The following is a 26,964-nucleotide window of genomic DNA, read 5'->3' on the forward strand; positions in this document are numbered from 1 at the left end:
GAGGGTAGATTTCATCCTTCTCAAGCTTCTCTCTTATAAAGTGTTTGTCTACTTCAATATGCTTTGTTCTATCATGAAGGACATGATCAGTTGCAATGCTTATGGCGGCTTTCTTGTCACAATAGAGAGACATAGGCCTATCAACATTAAACCCAAGCTCCCCTAACAAGTTTTTTATCCAAAGTACTTCATCCACCCCATGTGCCTTAGCCCTATACTCAGCATCAGCACTTGATCTTGCAACTACACTTTGTTTCCTACTCGACCACATCACCAAGTTTCCACCCACAAAGGTACAGCACCCACTGGTGGGTTTCATATCATCCATATCACCTACCCAGTCCGCATTTGTATAAGCCTCCACCTTTAGGTGGTTGTGTTTTCTGAAAAGAAAACTAGCTCTTGGATACTTCTTCAAATACCTCTCAGCAGCATCTAAGTGTGATACTTTAGGGGAATGCATAAAGTGGCTTAGAACCCCAACAGCATAAGCAATATCAGGGCATGTCATACAAAGGTACAGCAGTCTCTCCGCTAACCTCTGAAACTATTTCACATCCTTCAAAGGGATATCAATTGGCTTTACACCTAGTTTGCTTGTGTCTCACAAGAGACCCAAGGTGTATTTCCTTTGAGAAACAAAGAAACCTTTTCATGAGTGAGCAACCTCAATTCCAAGGAAATACCGTAGGGGTCCTAGATCTTTCACTTCAAATTGAGTGGCCAAAAACTCCTTCAATTTCTGTATCTCAAAGCCCCAATAACCTATGATGATGATGATATCATCTACATAAACTATCAGCACTACAACCTGTCCTTGACACCTCCTAACAAAGATGTGATCAAACTAGCAGTGTTTGAACCCTACTTATTGAACTGCAACATGGAACCAGCTAAACCAAGCTCTAGGAGATTGTTTTAAGCCGTAAAGGATTCTTTCAACAGTTCAACCTACACACCTTGTCTTCACTGCCTTTGGCACAAAACCCAATGCCTAATAGGGGTGCAACTTGGGCGGGCCCAGCCCAAAATTTTACACGGGCTGGGCTCGAGCCCAAGAAGTCAGGCTTTTTTATTTTTCGGGCCAGGCCCGAGCTTGGCCTTTAGGTAGCCCGAACCCGGCCCAGCTATACACATTCATACATACATATGCATATATATGTAAATTTTGCAAACATATTTACATATATACATGTTTGTGTGCATGTGTGTGTGTGTATATACACGTTTGTATACATATTTAGTTATTTACCTATATACATACATATTTTGCAAACATGTTTACATACATACATAAATATAGGTATACATATTTGCATAAATACATATATACGCATAATTTTAGAGTGGATTCATTGACCCACCCGAGCCCGGCCCAGGCCTGAGCCCAACCCAAGTGCATCAAGTTATAGTGTGGGCTAGGCTCAGGTTGGGAAGACCAGGCTCGGGCCTTAAGCCCATATTTTAGGGTCGGGCCCAGGTTGACCATAAACCTGACCCAGCCTGCCCGACTTGCACCTCTAGTGCCTAAACCATATATACTTCCTCTTCCAAATCACCATTCACAAGAAAAAGTCAATCAAATTGCTAAAACACCAAAACACTTGCCAGAATACCAACAATTAGCACTTCACAGCCCCAGAAACTCAATTTCTGATGACTATCTGTCCACACACCACTCGTGGCAATAGGGAACTGCACATACCTACTAGAAGGAGTCACACAACCCCTTTACAACACATGTAAGAAGGCACACACGTACCTCCAAAAAAACCCTATTTTACAGCATCGAACTGTCACCAAACATTCTCTTTGGTGTTACAACCAAGGGAGAAACAAAAAAAGAAGAAAAAACTGTTGGCCTGACCAGGCTGATCAAGAATTCTCTTCTTCACAGTCCAAAAACGGGAAATTCTGGAAGGGAAAAGACGGTGAATGCTTCCACCGCCCAGAACCCTGCTCTGATACCATGTTTTCACCAAAGAAAAAGTAGAAAATTAAGAGAAGGAGAAGAGAAAGAGTTTATAGAGCCAAAAGAATGGGCGGGCAGTGCCCTCTACTTTATCTATAATAGGGTGACAAAGTAAAAGGAAGAAAATTACAGTAGTGCCCCTGGTGGCACACTAATAAAAAATAATGAAGGTTGACAGCATACTAACAATAAACTAAGAACAACTAGATACAGGCAAATGAATGTTATAACATGTCCAGGATTTATTTAGTTCATCCTACAAATCCCTGGCATACCAAAGGGAAGCTAGATTGTTTGTATAATATTTATGAGAAACACACAATTAACCCCCTAACAGAGAACCGGAAAGGAATCAAGCATGCAAAATTAGAAAGACATTAGCAGGAAACATAGAAGCATGATAAAGAAGATTGCAGCATATAATACTATGATATCACTGAAATAATCACAGAAGTATCATGAAACTGATCAAACGAAGCTAGTGAAGGTTATATTGAAGATTTTAATAAACATCAAACAAAGAAAATAGACAGTTCCAGAATATATGCAGTCAAAGTATTTAAGCTACAAAAAACCTAAAAGAATTAAAACTTAAACAAGGGCCAAGTTTTTTTAATGCACTGACGAGTATTTCTACTATAATTGTGGAATTTTATTGATATATATAGAGTATAGAAGCACTTACCTTTTGTAACTTAAGGGGAGCTGTATTAAGCCAGTCAAGTTTTGAGGGAAACTCTGGAACAACAGCAGTTGCCCCTCTTTCATATTGAAGGTTAGCACATATAGAATCAACTGATTAGTGATGAAATATTAAAAAAGAAAAGGGAGAAAAAAGAATTGATACTCACAAACTGTTTAGTTTAATCTAATGTAATAAAGTTCAGTATTCTTTTCTAGGAATGTAATAAAGTTGATTTCCAATAGCATAAAAGCTGTTCAAATCATGGGTTTGAGTTACCTGGCTTCAACATCCGATATAAAATTCACAAACTGTTTGATTCTTGCAGGGCGGGATTCTCCTATCAGGAATAATAGGCCTGTCAGTTATGTTTTTGCCAAAACCAAGAAAGCATGAAAGGGGGGTAAGGGCAAATGCATCCAAAAGGCCACAAGTTTCTTCATGGTTTTGCAAAGACATCATTGAAACAAGTATTGTTACCTTCATTCTGTTCAAATGTAGGACCACTGATACCAAACAATAAATTCAAAATAGCTTTTGGAGATGCATACTGCATTGCCTGCACAAGCATATCACTTCTAAATTTATCAAATACAAGAGAATAAGTACAACATCATAAGAAGCCTCCTTGCTCTTAGAATCATAGTGTAATATGCAACAAAAAGTTGATATCAAGAAAAAAAATTAAAAATACAAGCATTATATAAGGGATGTATATTTGTTTCCTTTTTAATCAGCTAATAGCCTAGCAGCTGCACTAGCCAGGTAAGGGATTGATAAATGGGTGCTGTTTTGGAGAGTCATTCTCCCAAAGAATCATGTAAACTGAAAACTCGTAAAAGGAGATACTTAAACCTAAAATTCTTTGAGAGGTGCTCTTGGCACACTTTATACTATAGTCCATTCTTTTCCAAAACTAATAAAGATTACTGTTACCAATAAAAATTCAACCAAAATATAAGGAAGGTAAAATTGTTTCCCTCTTTAATCAGTTATACCTTCCAATTTGTGACTGTGAACAAGAGACAAGAGATGGCAATTCCCAGACTTCCATATCTTAAAATATCTCGGCGAGAACCCTGCAACCTGTCAATAATTATTTCTGCAACTTCAAAGTCAGATTTATTGTCTGACAGACTCAAGAATGATAATTCAACCCAAAAGTATATTCATGTATATAGGGGTGTCAATGGACCGGATTCGGGTTGGACCCTGTTGAAATAATTTAGTTATTTGTGTTAGGGTCTGTTTGGCTAGTTAAAGCGTTTTTTATTTTCTGTTATTTCTGTTATTGTACTCACTTACAGCAGGGGCACAAGAGTCTTTTCCCTTCTTATTTCCGCTGTCCTATATAATATAATAGAAGCTGGCGCCGCCAGCACTGTTCGATTGCTCCAAACCTTTTTCTTCTTCTTTTCTCTCTTCTTCCCTTCTCTTCTCTACTTCCTCATATTTCAATCAGATTTATTGCCAAGATGGTTTCAAAGCAAGGTTATTGAATCTGGACAACCAAGTTTTTCTCCTAAAGTTGCTGAATCTGGGCAGAACAGAGGACTGAATCTAGGCTGATCAAATCAGATCTGCAACTGGTACAACCCTAAAGTTTTCTTTCTTCTTTTATTTCTTTCCTTGGTCGTGTACCAAGTGGAGAACAAATGAATCCAAACCACTGAATGTCGGCAGACTTTTGTGAGGGTTATACCTTTTTTTTATTTGTTGGATGGTGTGATCCTGTACCTGTGAAAAGGTGACTGTAGGTCATAGATGACCTGTTTTCTCTGCTCGTTAGTCTGATTTCATGTGTGTTAGGATCTCTCTTATTGATTACTGCTGTGGTGGAACTTACTAGAAAACCAGTAGGCTGGGACTGTTCTTCATGCAGATCTGAAAATCAGTCTCGTCATAGTTCTTCTTTGGAAATTGGTGCTGTTTTTTGTGCTCAGACTAAGTCCAGAACTGAATTGTTGTGAGTGGGGGAATGGATATGAATTTCCCCATGGCTGTTATTCCCTTTGATGGTCTGAACTACCTTGAGTGGTCTAGGGGAATAAAACTCTACACCACTGCTAGGGGGAAAATAGGATACATCAATGGGAGAGTGAAGGAACCGAAGAACAGAAGTGCTGAATATGATAGGTGGAACCAAGAGAATAGTATGGTAATGTCATGGCTCTTGGTTTCCATGCTTCCACAGGTAAGGAAGACTTTTATGTGGGCTGAAACTGCTTGTGAGATATGGGAACAAGCAAAGTCCACATATTCAAAGCAGAGACACTATGCCAAGATATACCAACTGCAAGCTGAATCCTCTACTTGCAAGCAGGGGAAGAGGAGTCTCTCGATGTACTATTCTGATTTGACATCGATATGGAAAGAACTTGATCACTACCAGAATGTAAATTGGAAGTGTGATGAAGATGCAAAGGCGTATAAGTCACTTGTATCTCAGCAACGGGTCTTTGCCTTTCTCCTAGAGCTGAATCCTTCATATGAGCCCATCAAGGTGCAAATCTTGGGTAGTAAAGACTTGCCATCAATTCAAGAGGTGTATGCCTTAATGCAGTCAGAAGAGAGTAGAAGTGTAATGAATTGTGTAGAGGGGGAGTCAGTTGCCCTAGCTGTCCAGGGAAATTCAGATACAAATATCGGAGGTGCTTTTAAGAAAGGTGACTCTCAGAAGAGAACAGATGATAAGAGTAAACTTTGGTGCACTCACTGCCAGAAGACAAGACACACTAGAGATACATGTTGGGATCTCCACGGAAAACCTAAATGGGCATAGGATTTGGGTAAGAAGTAAACACCAGATCAGGGCAAGAAACCAAGTTAGCAGAATCAGAAAAAGTATAACTCAGCTAATATGGCGTCTCCAAAGACTAGTCCATTGGTAACTCAGACCCTAAGGAAGAAATTATCAACTCCTTTCGTGACCATTTGGAATTGTATGGTAGGACTCTCCGCCAGATGGATTCTGGTCCTACTCCCTCTACCTCTTTCGTGTCTACATTAGGTAACGCTGCCACTGCCTTCCATGTGTCATCTCATACCACTGATTCTCCTTGGGTTATTGACTCCAGAGCCTCAAACCACATGACCGGTAAGTCAAATTTATTTCAGACATATAACCTTCTCTCTGGGAGAGATAAAGTGAGACTAGCGAATGGTTCTTTCTCTACCATAGTTGGCCAAGGTACCATACCTCTCCCACTCGGCCTTACCCTTTCTAATGTACTGCATGTTCCGAAATTACCTATAAATTTGTTGTCCATTAGTAATATAACTCACTTCTTGAACTGTTCAGTCATTTTTTTCGTCTTCATGTGTGTTTCAGGATTTGTCCTCGGGGAAGACGATTGGTAGAGGAAGCATGGTGGATGGTCTCTACGTGTTGGAGAATAAAGCTGGTCTTGTGGCTATGGAGTCCATGAGTTTGTCCAGTGAGAGTCAAGCCTATTTATGGCATAGTCGTCTTGGTCATCTTTCTTTTGAGTCATTAAAAGTTATGTTCCCAAAGTTGTTTGAGTCCTTGTCAGTGAGTCAGCTACAATGTCAGACCTGTCAATTGAGTAAACATTGTAGAAGTTCTTTACCTTTAAGAAATAAAAGATCTAAATTTCCATTTCATATTGTTTATTCTAATGTTTGGGGCCCTGTTACTCTACCCATTGAGGCTGGATATAAGTACTTCATTACCTTGATTGATGATTACTCTAGATACACTTGGGTTTACCCTATGTGATCTAGAGATGAAGTGCCAAAAATTGTGAAAGACTTTCAACGCATGGTGTTCACTCAGTTCCAAACTGAAATCCATATCTTCCAGTCGGACAATGCGAATGAATACTTCCATAGTGATCTCACGGAGTTTTTTGCTTCAAGTGGGTCACTTCAACGAAGCTCTTGTGCCAGGACACCCCAACAAAACGGTGTTGCTGAACGAAAGAACCATCGCCTTCTTGAAATATCTTGTGGCTTATTAATTCATATGAATGTGCCAAAATGTTTTTGGATGGATGCAGTTTTGTGTGCTACATACATCATCAACTGTATGCCATCTCAGTTACTAGAGTATAAGGCCCCACATCAGCTTCTGTTTCCTACAGCTCCGTTGTCCACCATTCCGATGCATGCTTTTGGGTGTCGTTGCTTTGTCCATAACTTGTCCCCTACTCGAGGTAAGCTTGATCATCGGGCTATTCCTTGTGTTTTCCTTGGTTACCGTTTATCTCAACAGGCAGCTCAAACTCAACCACCTCCTTTACCCGATCCTCCTCCATTCCGTGTCTTTCATCGTCGCCATAAAAGCCAGCAAAGTTCAAGAGCCATGGAACCTGACACTGTGCAACCAACATCATCGGATTCGCTAGAGGCAAATCCGTCTCATCAGCCAAGTACACTTGCTCCTATTGATATGCATGTTCCTCTCAATGTTGATTCCCCTGTCATCAATGATCTTAATGTTCCTATTGCTAAGAGAATGGGTGTTAGATCTTGTACCACTAATCATCCTATCTCTAATTTTGTGTCCTATGATCACATTTCACCTTCATTCCGTGCATTCCTCTCTTCTGTGGACAGTGTCCCCGTTCCTAAGAATGTGGCAGAAGCTTTATCTAAACCTGAATGGACAGATGCAATGTAGGAAGAAATTGATGCATTACACAAAAATGGCACTTGAGAGTTGGTGGATTTTCCTGAAGGGAAGGAACCAGTGGGTTGCAAGTGGGTGTTCACAGTGAAACACAAGGCTGATGGAACTTTAGAAAGGTACAAGGCTATACTAGTAGCAAGAGGTTTTACACAAGTATATGGAGTGGACTATGCAGAGACTTTTGCTCCAGTAGCCAAGATGAACTCTATCAGGATTCTTCTTTCATTAGCAACAAATCTTGACTGGGAACTTCACCAATTGGACATCAAAAATGCTTTCTTGAATGGTGACTTGGAAGAGGAAGTGTACATGGCCCAACCTCCAAGTTTTTGTGCCAAAGGCAGTGAACAAAAGGTGTGCAGGTTAAAAAAATCTTTATATGGGTTGAAACAATCACCCCGGGCTTGATTTAGTAAGTTCCACTTAGAAGTTCAACAGATGGGATTCAAACAATGCCAGCCAGATCACACTCTATTTGCGAAAAAAGGTGAAGGGAAAATTGTAGCTCTAATTGTGTATGTGGATGACATAGTGATCACAGAAGATTGGGAGGCTGAAATACAGAGACTAAAAAAATTCTTAGCCACTCAATTTGAGGTGAAAGATCTAGGCCCCTTACGTTATTCCCTTGGAATTGAAGTTGCCCGCTCTCACAAGGGCATCTTTATTTCCCAACGGAAATATGTACTAGATCTACTAGAAAATATAGGCAAGTTGGGGGTAAAACCAATTGACTCACCAATTGAATCTAATCACCAGCTGGGAGACAGTCAGGGAGAGTTTTTTAAAGATGTGAAGAAGTTCCAGAGACTCGTAGAGAGACTTGTATTTGTCTATGACCAGGCCTGATATTGCTTATGCAGTGGGTGTCCTTAGTCAGTTCATGCACAATCCTAGGACAACTCACTTTGAAGTGTAGAGAGGATCCTTAGATACCTCAAGAAGTTTCCCAAAGCTGGTTTGTTGTTCCAGAAACATGGACACTTAAAGGTGGAAGTATATACTAATGCCGATTGGGTAGGAACAATTGATGACCGAAAATCTACCGGTGGGTATTGTGCCTTTGTAGGAGGAAACCCAGTCACATGGAGAAGTAAAAAACAAAGTGTGGTGGCTAGATCTAGTGCTAAAGCAGAATATAGAGCGATGTCTCATGGGGTTGCTGAAATCATGTGGATAAGAAATCTGTTAGGTGAACTGGGTTTTGCAGTGCAATCCTATGTCACTCTACTGTGACAATAAAGCTGCCATCAATATTGTTGCTAATCCAGTCCTACATGATAGGACGAAACACATTGAAGTGGACAAGCATTTTATTAGAGAGAAACTTGTAAATGGAGAATTGTGTACTCCATATGTCAGCTCAAAAGGACAACTTGTAGATATCTTCACCAAAGGTCTTCATCATGTGCGGCACAATGATTTGTGTGACAAGTTGGGCATGATTGACATCCATGCTTTAACTTGAGGGGGAGTGTTGAAATAATTTAGTTATTTGTGTTAGGGTCTGCTTAGCTGGTTAAAGCGTTTTTTATTTTCTGTTATTTATGTTATTGTACTCACTTACAGCAGGGGCACAAGAGTCTTTTCCCTTCTTATTTCTGCCGCCCTATATAATATAATAGAAGCTGGCACCGCCAGCACTGTTCGATTGCTCCAAACCTTTTTCTTCTTCCTTTCTTTCTTCTTCTTTTCTCTCTTCTTCCCTTCTCTTCTCTACTTCCTCATATTTCAATCGGATTTATTGCCAAGAGACCCCATCCAGTCCAAATGTATTTTGAACGGGTTGGACAGTCCAAAAGATTATATGGACTCAAACCAATCCAAATATAAATGGTTTGTACATGGTGGATTGAATTTGGCCAAATTGATTGGTTCAGTAGTCCAAAGTCATTAAATATGCGAATCACAGCAGTTTGGCCAAGTTTAATATAAAACCACTTTTATAAAAACACTCCAAAGTACTTTAAAGTACTTCTACAAAATCACTTTTATGGAACTATTTTTATAAAATCACTTTTATGGAAGCATTTTTATGAAAGCACATTTACGAAATTATTTTTATAAAAGCATTTTTATAGAAGTGCTTTTATGAAAGTATTTTTATAAAAGTACTTTCACAAAAGTACCTTTGTGAAAGTACTTTTTATGAAATTACTTCTATAAAAACACTTTTATGAAAGCACTTTTGTGAAAGTACTTTTACATGAAAGCACTTTTACGAAAGCACTTTTATTAAAGCACTTTTACGAAAGCACTTTTATGAAAGTACTTTTACACGAAAGCACTTCTATGAAAGTACTTTTACGAAAGCACTTCTATGAAAGTACTTTTACGAAAGCACTTTTGTGAAAGTACTTATACACAAAAGCACTTTTATCAAAGTACTTTTATTCATTCACTTTGGATTGGATTGGTCCCAATCCAGTCCGTTTACATTTTAATTGGATTGGATTGGATTGTAGTAGGTGCTGTAGTTTTTTATATATTTTTTTGGATTTCTCATGTTATTTTGGTGTTTGATCCAATTTGGATTGGTTGGACCCAATCCAATCCATTTGCATTTTAATTGGATTGGATTGGGTTGTAGGAGGTGTAGCAATTTTTTATGGTATTTGTTTTGGATTTCTCATGTTATTTTGGTGTTTGATTCAATTTGGATTGAATTGGACCTAATCCGGTTCATTTGCATTTTATTTGGACTGGATTGGACTTGGTTTGTATGGATTTGGACTGGATTTGGTCCAGTCCATTTGTAAATGGACCAATATTGGACTGGACCAGATTGGACCAAATCCAGTCCAATTGATAGCCTTACATGCAATATATGTCTATGTATGTTATTTATAAGGTATGCATGAAACAAAAGTAGCATAGTATGGTGACAAGCATGCAGTTGGTAGATGGAAAACAGGCTCATAAAAGAAGCCACATGGTATAAATCATGTCTCTTGTGGAACATTGAACTTTTTTATTTAAACTCTTTACCACATAGTTCAACAATAAGAAAAACAGCACAATGATGTAAAATTCTATTGAGCTGGTAATTATACTTGGTAATATCATCATATAAATGTTAAAGAATTAGTGTTTCTACTATGATCATCTCTTGCTTCTTACCATTTCAGTGATAGTAACCAAATTGAACCACTAATTTCCTTCTTTTTTTTTATCAGTAAGAAGATATTTCATTAATGAAAAGAAATTACAAGGGTTACAGTTTATGAGTAGCCCTGGCTACCCCACTACAATGTGATGTATCCACTATTAAATTGATTTTTCACTCTTACAGTTGAGACCAGAAACAGTGATCCCTGTTCACCCCTTGTTTGGCTAGCTGGTCTGCAAATCCATTTGCTGCTCTGTGGGTCCACTGAATTGAAACCTGCATGTCCTTGGATAGATTTTTAATCTTCTTGATGCCATTTCTGAATATCCACTGTCATGTTGTTTTAGCCAACTGATGATAACTTTGGAATCCCCTTCACAACCAGCCTTTCCACCCCCATCTCCTTAGCTTTTTGTATCCCATATACCATTGCCTTCAGTTCAGCTGTAATGAAATTTCCAATTCCAATGGGACCCGAATACAGCTCCAACACATTTCCTCTTTCATTTCTTATAACCCCTCCAATTCCAGATCTACCTGGGTTTCCAAAACTGCTGCCATCAATTTCCTTCTTAGAGATGAAGCCCAGGTTTAAGAATACCAGATGCCATCAGAAATCACAAGGAGCACAAAATTAAGAAGAATCTAATTATCCTTTATGATTTCCGGTCAAACCTTAATCGCCATATATCTATCTACAAGAATTGCACTTAGAATAACCCGCCATCTAAGTTCAGAAGCTCTAATTATTGAAAGTTGGCAACCATGATTAACAAAGTTTAAACCGATACTGGAGAGAATTGATAAAAGGTTGGCAGGCTGGAAAGAGATATTTGTCTCTTGGAGGGTAGGATAACACTAATCATAAGTGTTATGGCATTGAAGGTCATATACAACATGTCAACAAATCATAGATCTAAAATAACTTAGTTGAAGAGTCAAGAAGGAATGAGTAGATATCTCTTCGGAACCCACAATTAGAATAGAGTGCTGACGAGATGGAGAACAGATTCATGGAGGTAGAATGGTGGAGAAGAGCATTGAAGCTTGAAGCTAAAGATTTTTTGTTTGAAGAACTGAAAATCAAAGGGAAGACAAGCTTGAAGATTAGGGAAGTGAAGTGCGAAGATGGCCATGATATTGGTAGTAGGGAAAGAAGCGGTTGAATGGCTAAGAGATTTGTCATTTTTTTTTTTGATAATTACTAAGAGATTTGTCATTGGAGTGGTTTCTTTAGTAGGCAAGCTGACTGGAAGAAGATGAGAACAGAAGCAGAGAGAAGATATGTGGCAAAATGCAAGAGGAATGCTGAAGGGTCGTTTATAGCACTTTATAAATTTTTTTGGCAAGGGGAGGAAGCAGTTAGTGTGTTTTGCTGAAGGGAGAAAGGACCAAGATGGCAGGAAATTGTTAGAGTGCTGATTGAGTTCCTGAATCACCTGGATAAAGCACAAACAGAGACCAGACAAAGGTTAGAAGAAAATGTCAAGATTACAAGTCAAGGATGAGGCCCCATTACAGAAGTTTTTAACAGAAGTTTTTAACTTCAGAATGGCTATTAACTCAGGGAATGAAGATTGGGAAAGCAAACCGGTGATGAACCAGTTAGCAATTGGAGAAAATTTGTCAATATATTAATAGTGCAGTTGAAGCTAAGGGTACGTTCATCTTAACCCCATTTGACAGGTGCGAGGTCTGATTGACTTGGTAGAAGACAAAACAGAGGAAAGTAGATTGACTTATCTAAGGACCAGGTTAACCACCTTGCTTTATTGGAACTTAGGCCCCAAATACCTCAACTAACAAAATGCAGGGAACAAAGCCAAATAAGATTACCAAAAAACATGAAGATGTGATAAGATACCAAAGCTGAAGAATTACTTGAATAGAAGGTCTGGGGTAACTATAACTGGAAGTTATCCAAAAAAAAAAAACTATAACTGACTGGAGGAAGCTAATCGTCATTATACGGGTATGGAGCCAGCTACATGAATCCTGTTTCACCATCCCATTCTGTTCAGTGCCAGCTACATGAATCCCCTACTAATGATTTTGAATTTCTGCTAACCTAGGTTTCTACTTCAAAATAACCACTTAAGCTTCTCAAATATTTATTAGATAATTTTATTACAACAAGCTATTTTGTGTTCGTGTTTGTGTTTTCTTTTATTTAACCAGCTTCTCTTTAAACAAGAATGAAGACGCACAAGACATATAGTTAGATATTGTGATATGCGACACCAATTTCACGAGATTTAACCATGAGATTTTAATTCACAAAAAAATGATAGTGATAAAAGAAACTTACCAGAAGAAATCCATAGGAAATTGAAAATTACAAAACTGAACAGAATCATCTTAAAGCTCTGAGAAAGCACAAGAATTCAGTTGTGGTAGAACTCCTCTTACCCTCCAACAGAAAGGGCACTTTCATCAGTAGAGTATTTCTCCAGGATTGGCCCACCATCCACTTTCTCCTTGAGCATTCTTCTAGAAGTTTGTACCAAAGAGCCAGCACTCTGGGAACCCTGCATCTTCTCATCTGCAATGTGTTTTGTTCATTATATAGCATAGTAGCAGAAAGTTAATAATCTCACCCACTACCAGACCAATAAAAAAATTCAAAATACCAATGAACAAAAATGCATAAATTAAAACCTTCAACCTTCTAAAACTATAATCTCAAAGCCATACAATTAATCACCAATGCTATAGAATTTTACAGAGTTGCTGGAAAGGAGAAAAGTGACACTTCTACTTCACGCAACCCCGTTACAAATTTACATGAAATAACTCTTATGGATGGTTCTCTAAGACCTTGCTCAAACTCTAACTTCAGAGCATGGCACATTATTGATGGAAGCAAAAGACTTCTTAACTACATTTGATAGCTACATACTACGACAATCAGAACCACCACCATAGAGAATGTCATGAAGTGAAACATTTCCTATTTCTTTTCTGATAACTGATGGACCAGCTTCTTTTAGAGTCTCTTCTGATAATGTAGTTGTCACAGCAATACATCTGCAAGTAGTGCAAAAAGAGAACATTCAATAAAAGGAACGTAAAGCTAAAAAGGAAAGAAGAGAAAACGAATCATAGTACACATTACTCACTTTCCGTTTGTCTTAGACAATATAAATACTAAGGAAAAAAAGAGAGAACCAGCAAACTCATTGATCAAGATACTCAAGCAATCTCAGATCAACTTGATTTAGAACATACAAAATCAAGCAAACATCCTTAAAGGAAAAACAAAACCAAAAACAACAGCAAAAGAAGGTAAGCATCAATATATCCTTACCTCATTTTAGCAGCTTTGGCAGCTTGAACTCCAGCTAGTGCATCTTCAATTACAATACACTAAAAAAAAAGTTTGGTAAATCAGTCACTCAATATTTCTAAATACATAAATAAAGCAAAAAATGAATATGAACATTCACCTAAAGAGTGTTATCTAAATTATCATCCCTATTCTCATCATCATCATGGGCTTATTTTCTATAAAAAAAATATCATCCCTATTCTCATCAGAGCATTGGATCAGCTACATAAGTTTTCCTTGATTTAATTCTATCTTGGGCCTTATCTTCTAGGCCTGTCAATGATACACGAAAATCCACGGCCTGATCCGATTATCCCGGATTTGGATTATATGTTTACGTAATCGGATTGGATTTGGATTTTGCAAACCACATCCAGTTAATAATAGGATCAGAACCGGAATGGACGGAATATTGTGATATTTATTGATTTTAATATACAAATCTTTTATAATTATATTTAAAATTATAAAAAAAAAAGATATTTTATATATTATATATGAATTTATATATATATAATAAACAATGTTTTAAAGCATGGAGGCGTGACACGAGGTGTTCAACTACCTAGAGGCGTGAGGTGTAGTTCCAAACGTAAGAGACATAAGCCTACTTAAGAGGAGGGGGGATGAGGAGGAAGAAGAGGAAGGAGGATCTCATTTTTCTTTGTTTTTAATAAAAATCTTTCAACTAAGAAGAATGAAGATGCATATCACTAGTTAAAAGAGGGGTGTTGTTGAAGCAAAGGCGAGCAAGAGAGCCGGAGCAGAGCAAGACCCCCCCTACTACAAAAAACAAAAAAAGGAGGTCTGGGGCTTGGTACCCAGCCCATTTTCTTTCCCCTTACCTTTTCTTTCCTTTCTTTTTTTTCTTTTCTTTTCTTTTCTTTCTTTCTTTTTCTTTCCCTTCCCTTTCTTTCCTTTCCTTTCGTTTTTTTTTCTTTTTTCTTTGTTTTTTTCTATCTTTTTACATGAGGCATACGCCTCTAGCACACCTCATGAAAAAAGCGTATGAGGCGTACGCCTCAAAGGTGTCAGCACCTCTGGCATATGCCTCAAGGCGTTTTGGGGGTGCCTCACCTAGAAGCGCTCCTCCAGGCGTACACCTCCCACACCTTTTCAGTATGCTATATTTACATTAATTTATTAATAACAGTTGAAAGGTAATTAGTAGAAATCTGCTGAATTAAAAAATATGAAAGAAAGTAGTTTCTTGAAGAGAGAAGGAGAATAAGAGAAGTTGAAAGAAAATAGAGCAATAATCTGGCCGCCCCCTTCACTTATTATTTATACTAAAATAATAGAACAGTACAAAGACAACTATTCCCTTATAGGGCAGCAAAACATAAAACAACATATACAACACTCAAAAAACATAATAAAATTTGGACTCACATAACTACTGTGGTCCCCACCTCCTATCTAACAACTAACATAAAACATTTACTCAGAAAAACATCATAAAACTAATTAATCTTCAACACTCCCCCTCAAGTTAGGAGTAAATGTCACATTCCCAACTTGCATAGATCATGTTCAAGCTTGTTCCTTACCACCCCTTTAGTGAGAACATCAGCCAGCTGCAACTCTGAAGAGACATAAGGCAAACGAACTTCTCCGGTTGTTACCCTTTCTCTTATAAAGTGTCTATCAACTTCAATGTGTTTTGTCCTATCATGCTGAATTGGATTGTGGGCAATGTTGATTGCAGCCTGATTGCCACAGTATAACATTATAGGTTCCTCTGCTTTCACCCCAATCTCACTCAAAAGAAATCTAACCCAAAGAAGTTCTGAGACACCATGAGCCATGGATCTATACTCAGCCTCTGCACTTGACCTTGCCACAACCGCTTGCTTCTTACTCTTCCAGGAGATCAAGTTTCCACCTACAAAGGTACACACTTCTGATGTAGACCTCCTGTCATCTAAGCATCCTACCCAGTCTGCATCTGTATAGGATTCTAGCTTCAGATTCTCATGATTTGAGAAAAGAATGCCTCTGCCAGGGTGTTTTTTCAAATATGCAAGTATTCTCTCAATAGCTTCCCAGTGATGAACCCTAGGTGCATGCATGTATTGACTCACAACACTGACAGCATAAGAAATATCTGGTCGTGTCATACACAAATACAGCAGTCGGCCCACCATTCTTTGATATCTCCCTACACCCTTTACCAATTCACCATCCACACCATTAATTATGTGATTTGGATCAATAGGAGTGTCTGTTGGTTTGGTCCCCAGCTTCCCAGTCTCTCGCAGTAGGTCAAGTACATACTTTCTCTGTGAAATGAAGATCCCATGCTTGGATCTTGCAACTTCAATCCCTAAGAAGTATTTGAGCTCATCAAGATCTTTGATCTCAAATTCTTGTTGCAATGATTTTTTGATATCATCAATCTCCTCCAAATCATTTCCTGTCACCACTATATCATCCACATACACAATCAGAATTGACACCAAAGCATCTCTCCTCTTCACAAAGAGGGTGTGATCAGATGTGTCTGTGTGTATCCAAAATGGATGAGTGCCCCTCTAAACCTGTCAAACCAAGCCCTAGGTGACTGTTTCAGTCCATACAAAGATTTTCTGAGTCTGCACACCTTTCCTTTACCAACATTTTCATAAAAGCCTGCTAGAATGTCCATATATACCTCCTCCTGTAAGTCACCATCGAGGAAAGCATTTTTGACATCAAGCTGGAACAAGGGCCATGAATAGGTGGCTGCTAGAGATAAAAAGATATTGTTATGAGATTACAGGTTGTAATTATAGGTTGTAAATATGTAGTATTAGCCCAATTAGGAATAGTTTGATTATAGGAATTATTCTTTCTTTGATTTTCTTTCTATTTTAGTATCTACAAGGCTGTATGATTTTCTTCATTTTTAGTATCTGCAAGGCTGTATTATTTTCTTCCTTTTTTAGTATCTACAAGGTTGTATATATATGTACTATTTTCTCAATTGAAAGATATCAATTTCTTCCAATTCTTGTTCTATCACATGGTATTAGAGCTGGAGACACCAATTCTAATCTGAAATTAATTTCTGGTTTTCTTCCCTTTGCTGCCCAAGTGAGCAGCTTTGAATTCTGTACGTTGCCCAAGTGAGCAGCAGTTGCGATCTCTAGGTCACCCATTCCGAGTGACATCTGCATCTCACCGCCCCAACCAATGGAAGCGGAATCCCCAGATCGGCCTACCCACCTTCACCAGTCTCCTTTCTAACGATCGCCTCAGCCTCGATGTGACTCCTGTGTTGTTTGTTTGCCCATCAGGAAAGTCTTTCTTCTCAGTTCTTATATAGTTGATATTTCGGTGCTGCCAGTTGTGATTTCTTGTTGTTTGGATGTTGCATCTGCTGTCGATTCTATTTAAGTGTGTTTTATTGGCTTTGCTGGTTGTTAAAAGTTTATTTTCTTGTGTTTATGATGGCGGTTGAACAAAAGAACTTGGCCATGCCTAGTGTTATCCCCATTTTGTCTAAAATCACTGAACAAAAACTAAACGGAACTAATTATTTAGACTAGAGTAAGACTGTTCGTTTGTATTTATGGAGTATCTCTAAGGACAACCATCTAACTAAGGACCCTCCTACTGATGAGACTCGCACTGAATGGTTAAGGGTTGACGCTCAATTGTTTTTGCAAATCTGCAATTCTACTGAGAATGAGTACGTCGGTCATGTCTCTCATTGTGAGTTTGTAAAACTAATGGAATATTTGGCTTTTCTGTTCTCTGGTAAAGAAAATATTTCTCGTATTTTTTATGTTTGCAAGACATTCTATCGGGCTGAACAACAGAATCAGTCTCTTCAGACCTATTTCATGAATTTCAAATGCACTTATGAGGAATTGAACGCCTTGTTACCTTTTAGTACTGATATCAAAGTTCAGCAGACTCAACGTGAACAAATGGCTATTATGAGTTTTTTGGCTGGCCTTAATCCTCAATTTGATGGTGCTAAGTCACAGATTATGTCTAATCCTGAGACTACCTCTTTAAAAGAGGTATTTAATAGGGTCCTTCGTACAGATACTAGTTCCCATACCTCACCTGTACAACAACCTAGTGCACTTGCCAGTCAGAATAGTGGATCAACTGGCAAGTCTCGTTCTCAAAATAGTAGTAGAGGTGGCAGTAATAGTGGTCAGAATGCTGGAACTCAGGCCACAGGGGGAGTAGTTTGCTACTATTGTCATGAACCAGGTCACACTAAAAGGACTTGCCAGAAATTGCTAAAGAAAAACCAGAAGTCTTATGGGTCTCAATCAGCTCATGTTGTAACTACGAGTGATGCTCCTCATCCATCGTCAAATCAGACCATTACAATTTCTGCAGATGAGTATGCGAAATTTACCCAGTATCAAGAGGCATTAAAGAACTCCTCTCGGTCCATCACTGCCCTTGCTGAGTCAGGTAAAACCAATACATGTCTTCTTTCTTCTTCCTCTCAATGGGTCATTGATTCTGGTGCAACAGATCATATGACAGGTAATCCTAGTCTCTTTTCCACTTTCCAATCACACACTTTTCCTTCTTCAGTCACCTTAGCAGATGGTTCTATTTCTTCTGTCCTTGGTTCCGGCACTATCAATCCCACACCAACACTTTCTTTGTCATTCGTATTGAGTTTACCAAAATTTTCTTTTAATTTAGTATTTGTTAGCAAACTCACTCGTACTCTTAACTGTTGTATCTCATTCTTTTCTGATCATCGTCTGTTTTAGGATCTTATGACGAAGAGGATTATTGGTAAAGGATGAGAATCAGGAGGTCTGTACATTTTGGATACCCAAGAACCCCGGACCATTGCCTGTTCCAGTACTTTATCTCCTTTTGAAGCTCATTGTCAGTTGGGGCATCCATCTTTACCTTTGTTAAAGAAGTTATGTCCCCAGTTTCATGATGTATCTTCTTTAGATTGTGAATCTTGTCAGTTTGCAAAACATCATCATCTATCGTCTGTTTCTCGAGTTAATAAAAGGGCTAGTCATGCTTTTGAGTTAGTACATTCAGATGTTTGGGGACCTTGTCCCATTATGTCTAAGACTGGATTTCAATATTTTGTTACCTTTGTGGATGATTTTTCTCGTATGACTTGGCTTTATTTAATGAAATCTCGTTCTGAGTTGCTTTCACATTTTAAAACCTTTTGTGCTGAAATAAAAACCCAGATTGATGTGTCTGTACAAACATTGCGAAGTGATAATGCCAAAGAATATTTCTCTGATTCTTTTCAAACTTACATGGCTCAGAATGGAATTCTCCATCAATCATCTTGTGTTGATACTCCATCTCGAAATGGAGTGGCTGAGAGAAAAAATAGGCATCTTCTTGAAACTTCCAGGGCTCTTTTATTTCAAACACATGTTCCTAAACAGTTTTGGGATGATGCTGTTTCTACAGCGTGTTTTTTGATTAATCGCATGCCCTCCACTGTTCTAAATGATAAAATTCCTTATAAGATTCAGTTTCCTAATAAATTTGTGTTTCCTGTTGAACCTCGTATCTTTGGATGTTCTTGTTTTGTTCGTGATGTTCGTCCGCAGGTTTCTAAATTGGACCCCAAGTCATTAAAATGTGTCTTCCTGGGATACTCTCGTCTCCAAAAAGGGTATAGGTGTTTTTCTCCTCTCTTGAATAGGTATCTTGTGTCAGCCGATGTTACATTCCATGAACATCTTCCTTTCTTTACCGCTCCATCTACACGTGTGTCCACAAGAGGATGATGATCTACTAGTGTATCATGTCACCGGTCCAGACACTAGTGTTGCTCCAATACCCCCACCACCACCTTCTCAACCAAAACCACCTATTACTCAAGTCTATTCTCGACGACCTAATCCTCCTGTGACAAGTCCGGCACCGGTCTCTTCTTCGTCATCGGATCCAATGACCAGCGATATTGATCTACCTATTGCTCTTTGGAAAGGTAAACGCCAATGTACTTATCCAATTTCCTCTTATGTTACCTATGATCGTTTGTCCTCTACTTCTTGTTCGTTTGTTGCCTCTCTTGATTCTGTAGGGATTCCCAAATCTGTTCACCAGGCCTTATCCCATCCTAGGTGGCATGATGCCATGCTTGAGGAAATGAATGCCTTAACTGAGAATGGTACTTGGGATCTGGTCGATTTACCTACTGATAAGAAAGCGGTTGGATGCAAGTGGGTCTTTGCAATCAAATTTAATTCTGATGGATCAGTGGATCGCCTAAAGGCTCGCCTGGTGGCCAAAGGCTATGCACAGACATATGGAGTGGATTATTCTGATACCTTCTCCCCTGTGGCAAAATTGACTTCAGTTCGATTATTTATTTCTCTGGCAGCTACATATGATTGGCCACTTTACCAACTTGATATTAAAAATGCTTTCCTGCATGGAGTTCTTCAGGAGGAGGTTTATATGGAGCAACCACCTAGGTTTGTTGCTCAGGGGGAGTCTGGGAAAGTTTGTCGTCTTCAAAAATCGCTGTATGGACTAAAACAGAGTCCTCGAGCTTGGTTTGGAAAATCCAGTCAGGCAGTAGAGAGGTTTGGGATGAGGAAGAGCAAATCTGACCATATTGCTTTCTATAAGCAGTCCACATTTGGCATCATTCTACTTGTTCTATATGTAGATGATATTGTTATCACTAGGAGTGGCACGAAGGGAATCTCATCCTTGAAATCCTTCTTGCAGAGCCAGTTCAATACTAAAGATTTGGGGCACCTAAAATACTTCTTAGGGATTGAGGTGGCAAGGAGTAAAAGAGGTATTTTCCTGTCTCAGAGGAAGTATGTTTTGGACCTGTTAATAGAAACCGGGAAACTGGGAATCAAAGCATGGAATACTCCAATGCTTCCTAACCAGCAATTCACAAAGGATGGAGATGCTTTTGATGATCCTGAACGATATAGAAGATTAGTTGGAAAGTTGAACTATCTCACAATGACTCGTCCTGACATTGCTTACTCAGCTAGTATTGTAAGTCAATTTATGTCCTCTCCTACAGTGCATCATTGGGCAGCCTTAGAACAAATCTTGTGTTACTTGAAAGGAGCTCCTGGACGGGGGATACTGTATCGGAATCATGGTCACAGTAATATTGAGTGTTTTTCTTATGCGGACTACGCAAGTTCCAAGATTGATCGAAAGTCCACTACTGGCTATTATGTTTTTGTTGGTGGAAATCTGGTTTCGTGGAAGAGTAAGAAGCAAAATGTGGTGTCGCAATCTAGTGCAGAATCTGAGTATAGAGAAATGGCACAAGCTTCGTGTGAGTTTATGTGGGTTTCTCAACTCTTAACTGAGGTCGGTCTTAAAGTCTCAGTTCCAGCAAAGCTATGGTGCGATAATCAAGCTGCGATTCATATTGCTTCAAATCCAGTTTTTCATGAACGAACTAAACATATTGAGATAGACTGTCATTTCGTTAGTGAGAAAATTCAAAAAAACTTGATCTCTACAGCATATGTGAAGACTGGAGAGCAGTTAGGAGATATCTTTACAAAAGCTCTTAATGGAGCTCGGGTTTCTTATATTTGTAACAAGCTGGGCATGATTGGCATCTATGCTCCATCTTGAAGGGGAGTGTTACGAGATTATAGGTTGTAATTATAGGCTGTAAATATGTAGTATTAGCCCAATTAGGAATAGCTTGATTATAGGAATTATTCTTTCTTTGATTTTCTTCCTATTTTAGTATCTACAAGGCTGTATGATTTTCTTCCTTTTTAGTATCTGCAAGGCTGTATGATTTTCTTCCTTTTTTAGTATCTACAAGGTTGTATATATATGTACTATTTTCTCAATTGAAAGATATCAATTTCTTCCAATTCTTGTTCTATCACAGATATGAACTAAACTCATCTTAGCTACTGGTGCAAAGGTTTCTAGATAATCAACACCATAGGTCTGAGTATACCCTTTTGCTACCAACCTTGCCTTGTACCTCTCTATCTTGCCATCGGCCTTATACTTCACTGTGAATACCCATCGACATCCGACTGTCTCCTTGTCTGGGGGGAGATCAACTATTTCCCAAGTTTGGTTTTTAACCAAAGCATCCATCTCATCTTGCATGGTTGTATTCCACTTAGGTTTGGAGAGAGCCTCAATAACATTCCTGGGTATAGACACAGAATCCAGGGAAGAAAGAAAAGCACGGTAGAAGGGTGATAAGGCACTGTAGGAAAGGTGTGAAATGCAGTGGGTTGTACACTTTCTCTTCCCCTTACGAAGTGCAATGGGAAGATCAAGGTCAATGGGATCAGCTGCAATAATGGTGTTAGGGACAGAAACATTATCATCAGAAAACATAATAGGCTCAGGCTCAAGAGGAATGCTTGGAACTGTATCTGCCGAATCTGGAGTTTCAGAAGGACTGACAAATAGTGGTGTGGGTCGATGATGTGTGGAGTCCACCATCATCTGTCGGCGTTGATATTGTTGTGAGGCTGCCCGTAGTGGCTCAGGTAATGAAACTGGAGATGCAGGTGCTGGCTGAACCGATGCTAGCTGAACTGATGGTGCAAGTGGTGGTTGAACTGATAGAGGCACCACAGAAACAAGAAGAGGAACAGATTGTGAGTTCTCCTCCCCAAAACTCCCCCCCTGAGGAGAACCACTCGAGAAGAAGAATGTGAACTCAAAAAAGGTAACATCCATAGTGACAAATCTGCTCCTCGACACTGGGTTATAACAGCAATACCCCTTTTGGTTCTGAGCATACCCAAGAAAAACACATTTCTTGGCCTTAGGATCCAATTTCTTGCGATGAGGGCCAAGAATGTGAACAAAAGAAACACAGCCAAAAACCCTGAGAGGTATATGAAATATCTCTCCATCTGGAAAAAGGAGGCTAAATGGCACCTTAAACCCCAAAGTCCGTGAAGGAACATGATTAATCACATGTATGGCTGTAAGAACTGCATCTCCCAGAACTGCACAAGAACTGAAGCACACACCATAAGACCCCTTGCCACTTCCACAATGTGTCTGTTTTTCCTCTCAACAACTCCATTCTGTTGCGGTGTATATGCACAACTGCTCTAATGAACTACACCATGTTCTAAGAGATACGTGGTTAGGTCATTCTCAAAGTACTCTCTGGCATTATCTGATCTAAACGCCTTAGTTCTCATTCCAAATTGTGTGAGAACTGTTGACAGATGTTGTTGTACACATATGTTTAGTACCGCAAGGGTACTTTTGTAATTTCATCATTTTTTATGTTGTACGACCATCCTAGTATAAATAATAACATACTGCACACGCCTGCAGTATTCTTTTGGGCTCTCAGTCCTCTCGCCTCTCCTCTCTTTCTCTTCTCTTGTTCAACATGGTATCAGAGCATGTCGTCCAAGCCTGAAGGGTGATGTCGAGCAAATCTGATTTGTTCATCTTCCAAAGTTGAGCAGTCAGTCTCTTCATCTCCCAGTTGTATCCATCTGTTGTTTGACTTTAAGCGAGTAAAAGCCTACCTGACTTTTCATCTTCCAGCGTAGAAAAAAGTTCTAGTTTATAGAGTTTTTTATCTGAGGTTCAAAGAAGTTTGGCTGACTTTTCATCTTCCAGCGTAGAGAAATTTCTGGTTTATAGAGAGGCTATCATTTGATGTTCAAGAAGGTATTATCTACTGTTCATCTGCTATTCGGGTGCCCTGGTATTCGACTGAAGTTTTTTTTGTATTACTTTGCACCCATTGATGGACTATTGATGCCCTAGTATTCGACTGAAGTGTTCCTTTTTGTGTTACTACTGTTCGGCTGCCCTGAAGTTGGCACTGTACCAGGTCTGCCGATTAGGTGTGTGGTGAACTTCACCTTGCTCCTTCCGTTCTGTTGTGGGGTCGTATGATCTCTGTAAAACTGTAGGTCATACAGACCTATTTATGTGATGCAACAGCACCGTTTGTCTTTTCGGATCCCTGTAAACCCGTAGGTCATACAAACTTGTTTACGTGCTGCAACAGCAGTGTTTGTTCTTGGATCCCTGTGAAACTGTAGGTCATAAAGACCTGTTTGTGTGCTGCAATAGCAGTCTTTTTAGTGGACTGAAGGTCAGGAAGTGCTTGGTGCCTTCTGTAACAACTCTGTGAGGCAGTGCTCCGTCTTTGGGTGTTTTTTAAACCTGAAATCATGAGGGGTGAAGATTCAGCCACATCTGGAGTTTCTTCAATGCTGAATGGAATGAATGAGAGTGGTGACCTATCCTTCCCTATGGTTGTTGTCCCTCTTGATGGTTTAAATTACTTAGAGTGGTCAAGAGGGATCAAGTTATACATCACTGCAAGGGGGAAGATAGGCTATATTAATGAGAGAATTAAAGAACCACTCTAGAAGTGCTGAATATGATAGATGGAATCAGGAGAACAGTATGGTTATGTCTTGGCTCTTAGTCTCCATGCAACCTCAAATAAGGAAGAATTTCATGTGGGCTAAAACTGCAAATGAGATCTGAGAACAAGCAAAATCTACATATTCAGAACTGCGACACTATGCCAAGATCTATCAATTACAGGCAGAATCGTCTACTTGTAGACAGGGGGAGAGGTGTTTATCAGTATATTACTCTGACTTGACTTTTGACTGGAAGGAGTTGGACCATTACCAAAATGTGGATTGGAAGTGTGACGAGGATGCAAAACTGTACAAGAAACTTGTCTCCCAGCAAAGAGTGTTTGCCTTCTTAAATGGTCGGAATCCTATGTATGAATCTACAGAGTCCAGATTCTCAGTTCTAAGGATCTTCCATCAGTCAAGAAGTTTATGCTCTTGTACAATCTGAAGAGAGCAGAAGGAATTTGATGAACAGCCCTGATGGGGATGCAGTTGTGTTGGCAACAAAAGGGGGTGTCTCTACTAGTGTGGGATCTTCTTCCAGGAAAGGAGATCTCCAGAAAAAAACAGAAGATAAGGACAAATTGTGGTGCACTCATTGCCAGAAACCCCGACACACCAGAGATACCTGTTGGGATCTTCATGGGAAACCAAAATGGGCTCAAGATCTAAATAAGAAGCAAGGTTCAAATGTGAATAAAAGGTCCGGACAGCAAAGTACAAAGAAATACAACATGGCCAACATGGCTACTCAGGAGAATCAGCCCTCCATCCCTACTGTGACTCAGACACATCTCTTTGGATCTGACCCAAGGGAGGATATTATGAATTCCTTCTGTTAGTAAACCCTAGTAGATTCTAGGGTTGAAGTAGAGAAGAAGAAAGAAAAGAGAAAGAGGAAGAAGAAGATGAAGAAGAAGAAAGAAAGGTTCGGCCAAACTAGAAGAGAGTCAAAAAAATCTCCCTTCCCTAGCTGACCAACTTGTATTTATTCAAAAACATAGAGTTACAGGAAAGACCATTTTGTCCCTCATAGAAGATGGGACACATAACTTAAACACAGATACAATAGACCTTTCATTCTCAAGAAAGATAATCCAAAATGACCAAAATACCCCTGGCTCAAGCATTCTAACACTCCCCCTCAAGCTAGAGAGTATATATCATATAGTCCCAGCTTGTTACAAATGTTATCTATTCTTCCCCGAGACAATCCCTTTGTGAGAAGATCTGCCCACTAATTTCCTAAGCTCACATGAGATGTGGTTATAACTCCACTTATCACTTTATCTCTTACAAAGTGGCAATCAACCTCAATATGCTTAGTTCTCTCATGAAAGACGGGATTGGAAGAGATGTGAACAGCAGCTTGGTTATCACAGTATAGTTTCATGGGTTTGTCAATTGAGAATCCCATCTCTTGAAGCAAGTTCTTCAGCCATACTAGCTCACATGTGGTATGGGTCATAGCCCTGTACTCTGCTTCTACACTACTTGCCACCACTGTTTGTTTCTTGCTCTTCCAAGTTACAAGATTGCCACCGAGGAAAGTACAATACCCTGTAGTTGATCTCCTGTCTGATATAGAACCAGCCCAGTCAGCATCTGTGTACCCTACTATCTCAAGAGTTCCTCCACTTTGGTATAACAAACCACGGCCTGGAGCACATTTTAGGTACCTAACAATTCTCAGAACAGCTTCCCAGTGAGGAACCCGAGGATGCTGCATAAACTGGCTCACCACACTCACACCAAATGATATATCTGGTCGGGTAATGGTCAGGTGGTTCAATTTGCCCACCAACCTTCTGTATCTTCCAGGATCATCAAACTCTTCACCCGCATCAACACTCAGCTTGGCACTGAGTTCCATAGGAGTCTCTGTTGGTTTAGCACCTAACAACCCTGTCTCTTCAAGTAGATCAAGAACATATTTTCTCTGACATAGGTTGATCCCATGTTTTGACCTCGCAACCTCTATTCCCAGGAAATATTTCAGCTTCCCTAGATCTTTCGTATTGAAGTGATCCTGTAAGAATTTCTTCAACCTGTTGATTCCATTGCTATCACTCCCAGTTATGACAATATCATCCACATACACAACTAGCAAGATTTTCCCATCCTTTGAGTTATAGCTGAACACAGAATGATCAACCTGACATTGTTTCATCCCAAAGGTTTTCATCACTTCACTGAACCTGCCAAACCAAGCACGTGGAGATTGTTTCAGTCCATAAATTGCCTTTTTGAGCTTACACACTTTGCCAGACTCCCCCTGAGCAACAAACCCTGGTGGTTGCTCCATATACACCTCCTCAACTAGATCACCATGCAGGAAGGCATTTTTTATGTCAAGTTGTACAAGAGGCCAATCATACATAGCAGTTAATGAAATCAGCACCCGAACTGAACCAATCTTAGCCACAGGAGAAAATGTCTCCATATAGTCCACACCATACATCTGAGAATAACCCTTGGCCACCAACCTTGCTTTCAATCGCTCCACACTGCCATCAGGAAGAAACTTCACTGTGTAGACCCATTTACACCCAACTGTGTGCTTACCGGAAGGAAGATCGGTGAGTTCCCATGTGTGATTATGTTGTAGAGCAGAGAGTTCTTCTTCCATGGCTTGCCGCCACCCTAGGGAGGCAAGAGCTTCCTGGACAGTCTTGGGAATGGGAACAGATGAGAGTAATGATATAAATTTGCAATGAGATGCAGAAAGGTGAGCAATAGAAACATAGTGTGAAATGGGGTGAGAAGTACAAGTGTGTTTACCTTTTCGCAGAGCAATAGGAAGATCAGAATCTGAAGGGGAAGGAGCAGTAGCAGGATCTGTCGACAGAGGCTGAAGTGGAGGAGGGCCCGATGCACTTCTGCGGGTATACACTTGA

At 39.5% G+C, this 26,964-nt stretch overlaps 1 protein-coding gene across 6 annotated transcripts in view; it reads right to left on the minus strand.

The window, feature by feature from the left end:
- Positions 1–26,964, minus strand: part of LOC148867755 (haloacid dehalogenase-like hydrolase family protein) — a 166,321-nt gene that overhangs the window by 124,475 nt on the left and 14,882 nt on the right. For 2 of the 6 annotated variants that reach the window (XR_016109488.1, XM_088975986.1), the window contains exons 6-12: positions 13,722–13,780; positions 13,314–13,441; positions 12,824–12,956; positions 3,653–3,740; positions 3,135–3,213; positions 2,934–2,991; positions 2,658–2,733 (exon numbers count right to left, since the gene is read on the minus strand). Coding sequence is in view for 3 of the 6 variants with exons in the window: in XM_088975986.1 (XP_088832112.1) it covers positions 2,658–2,733; positions 2,934–2,991; positions 3,135–3,213; positions 3,653–3,740; positions 12,824–12,956; positions 13,314–13,441; positions 13,722–13,780 (621 nt within the window). In the remaining 3 variants the exon portion in view is untranslated. Of the gene's footprint in view, positions 1–2,657; positions 2,734–2,933; positions 3,013–3,134; positions 3,214–3,652; positions 3,741–12,823; positions 12,957–13,313; positions 13,442–13,721; positions 13,781–26,964 lie in introns of all 6 variants that reach the window. The other 4 variants (XR_016109486.1, XM_088975984.1, XR_016109487.1 and 1 more) reach the window with 2 other exon arrangements.

This window comes from Nelumbo lutea, chromosome 3 (assembly GCF_056320005.1).
Source record: "Nelumbo lutea isolate HS-2025 chromosome 3, American lotus-T2T, whole genome shotgun sequence".
NCBI lineage: Eukaryota > Viridiplantae > Streptophyta > Magnoliopsida > Proteales > Nelumbonaceae > Nelumbo > Nelumbo lutea.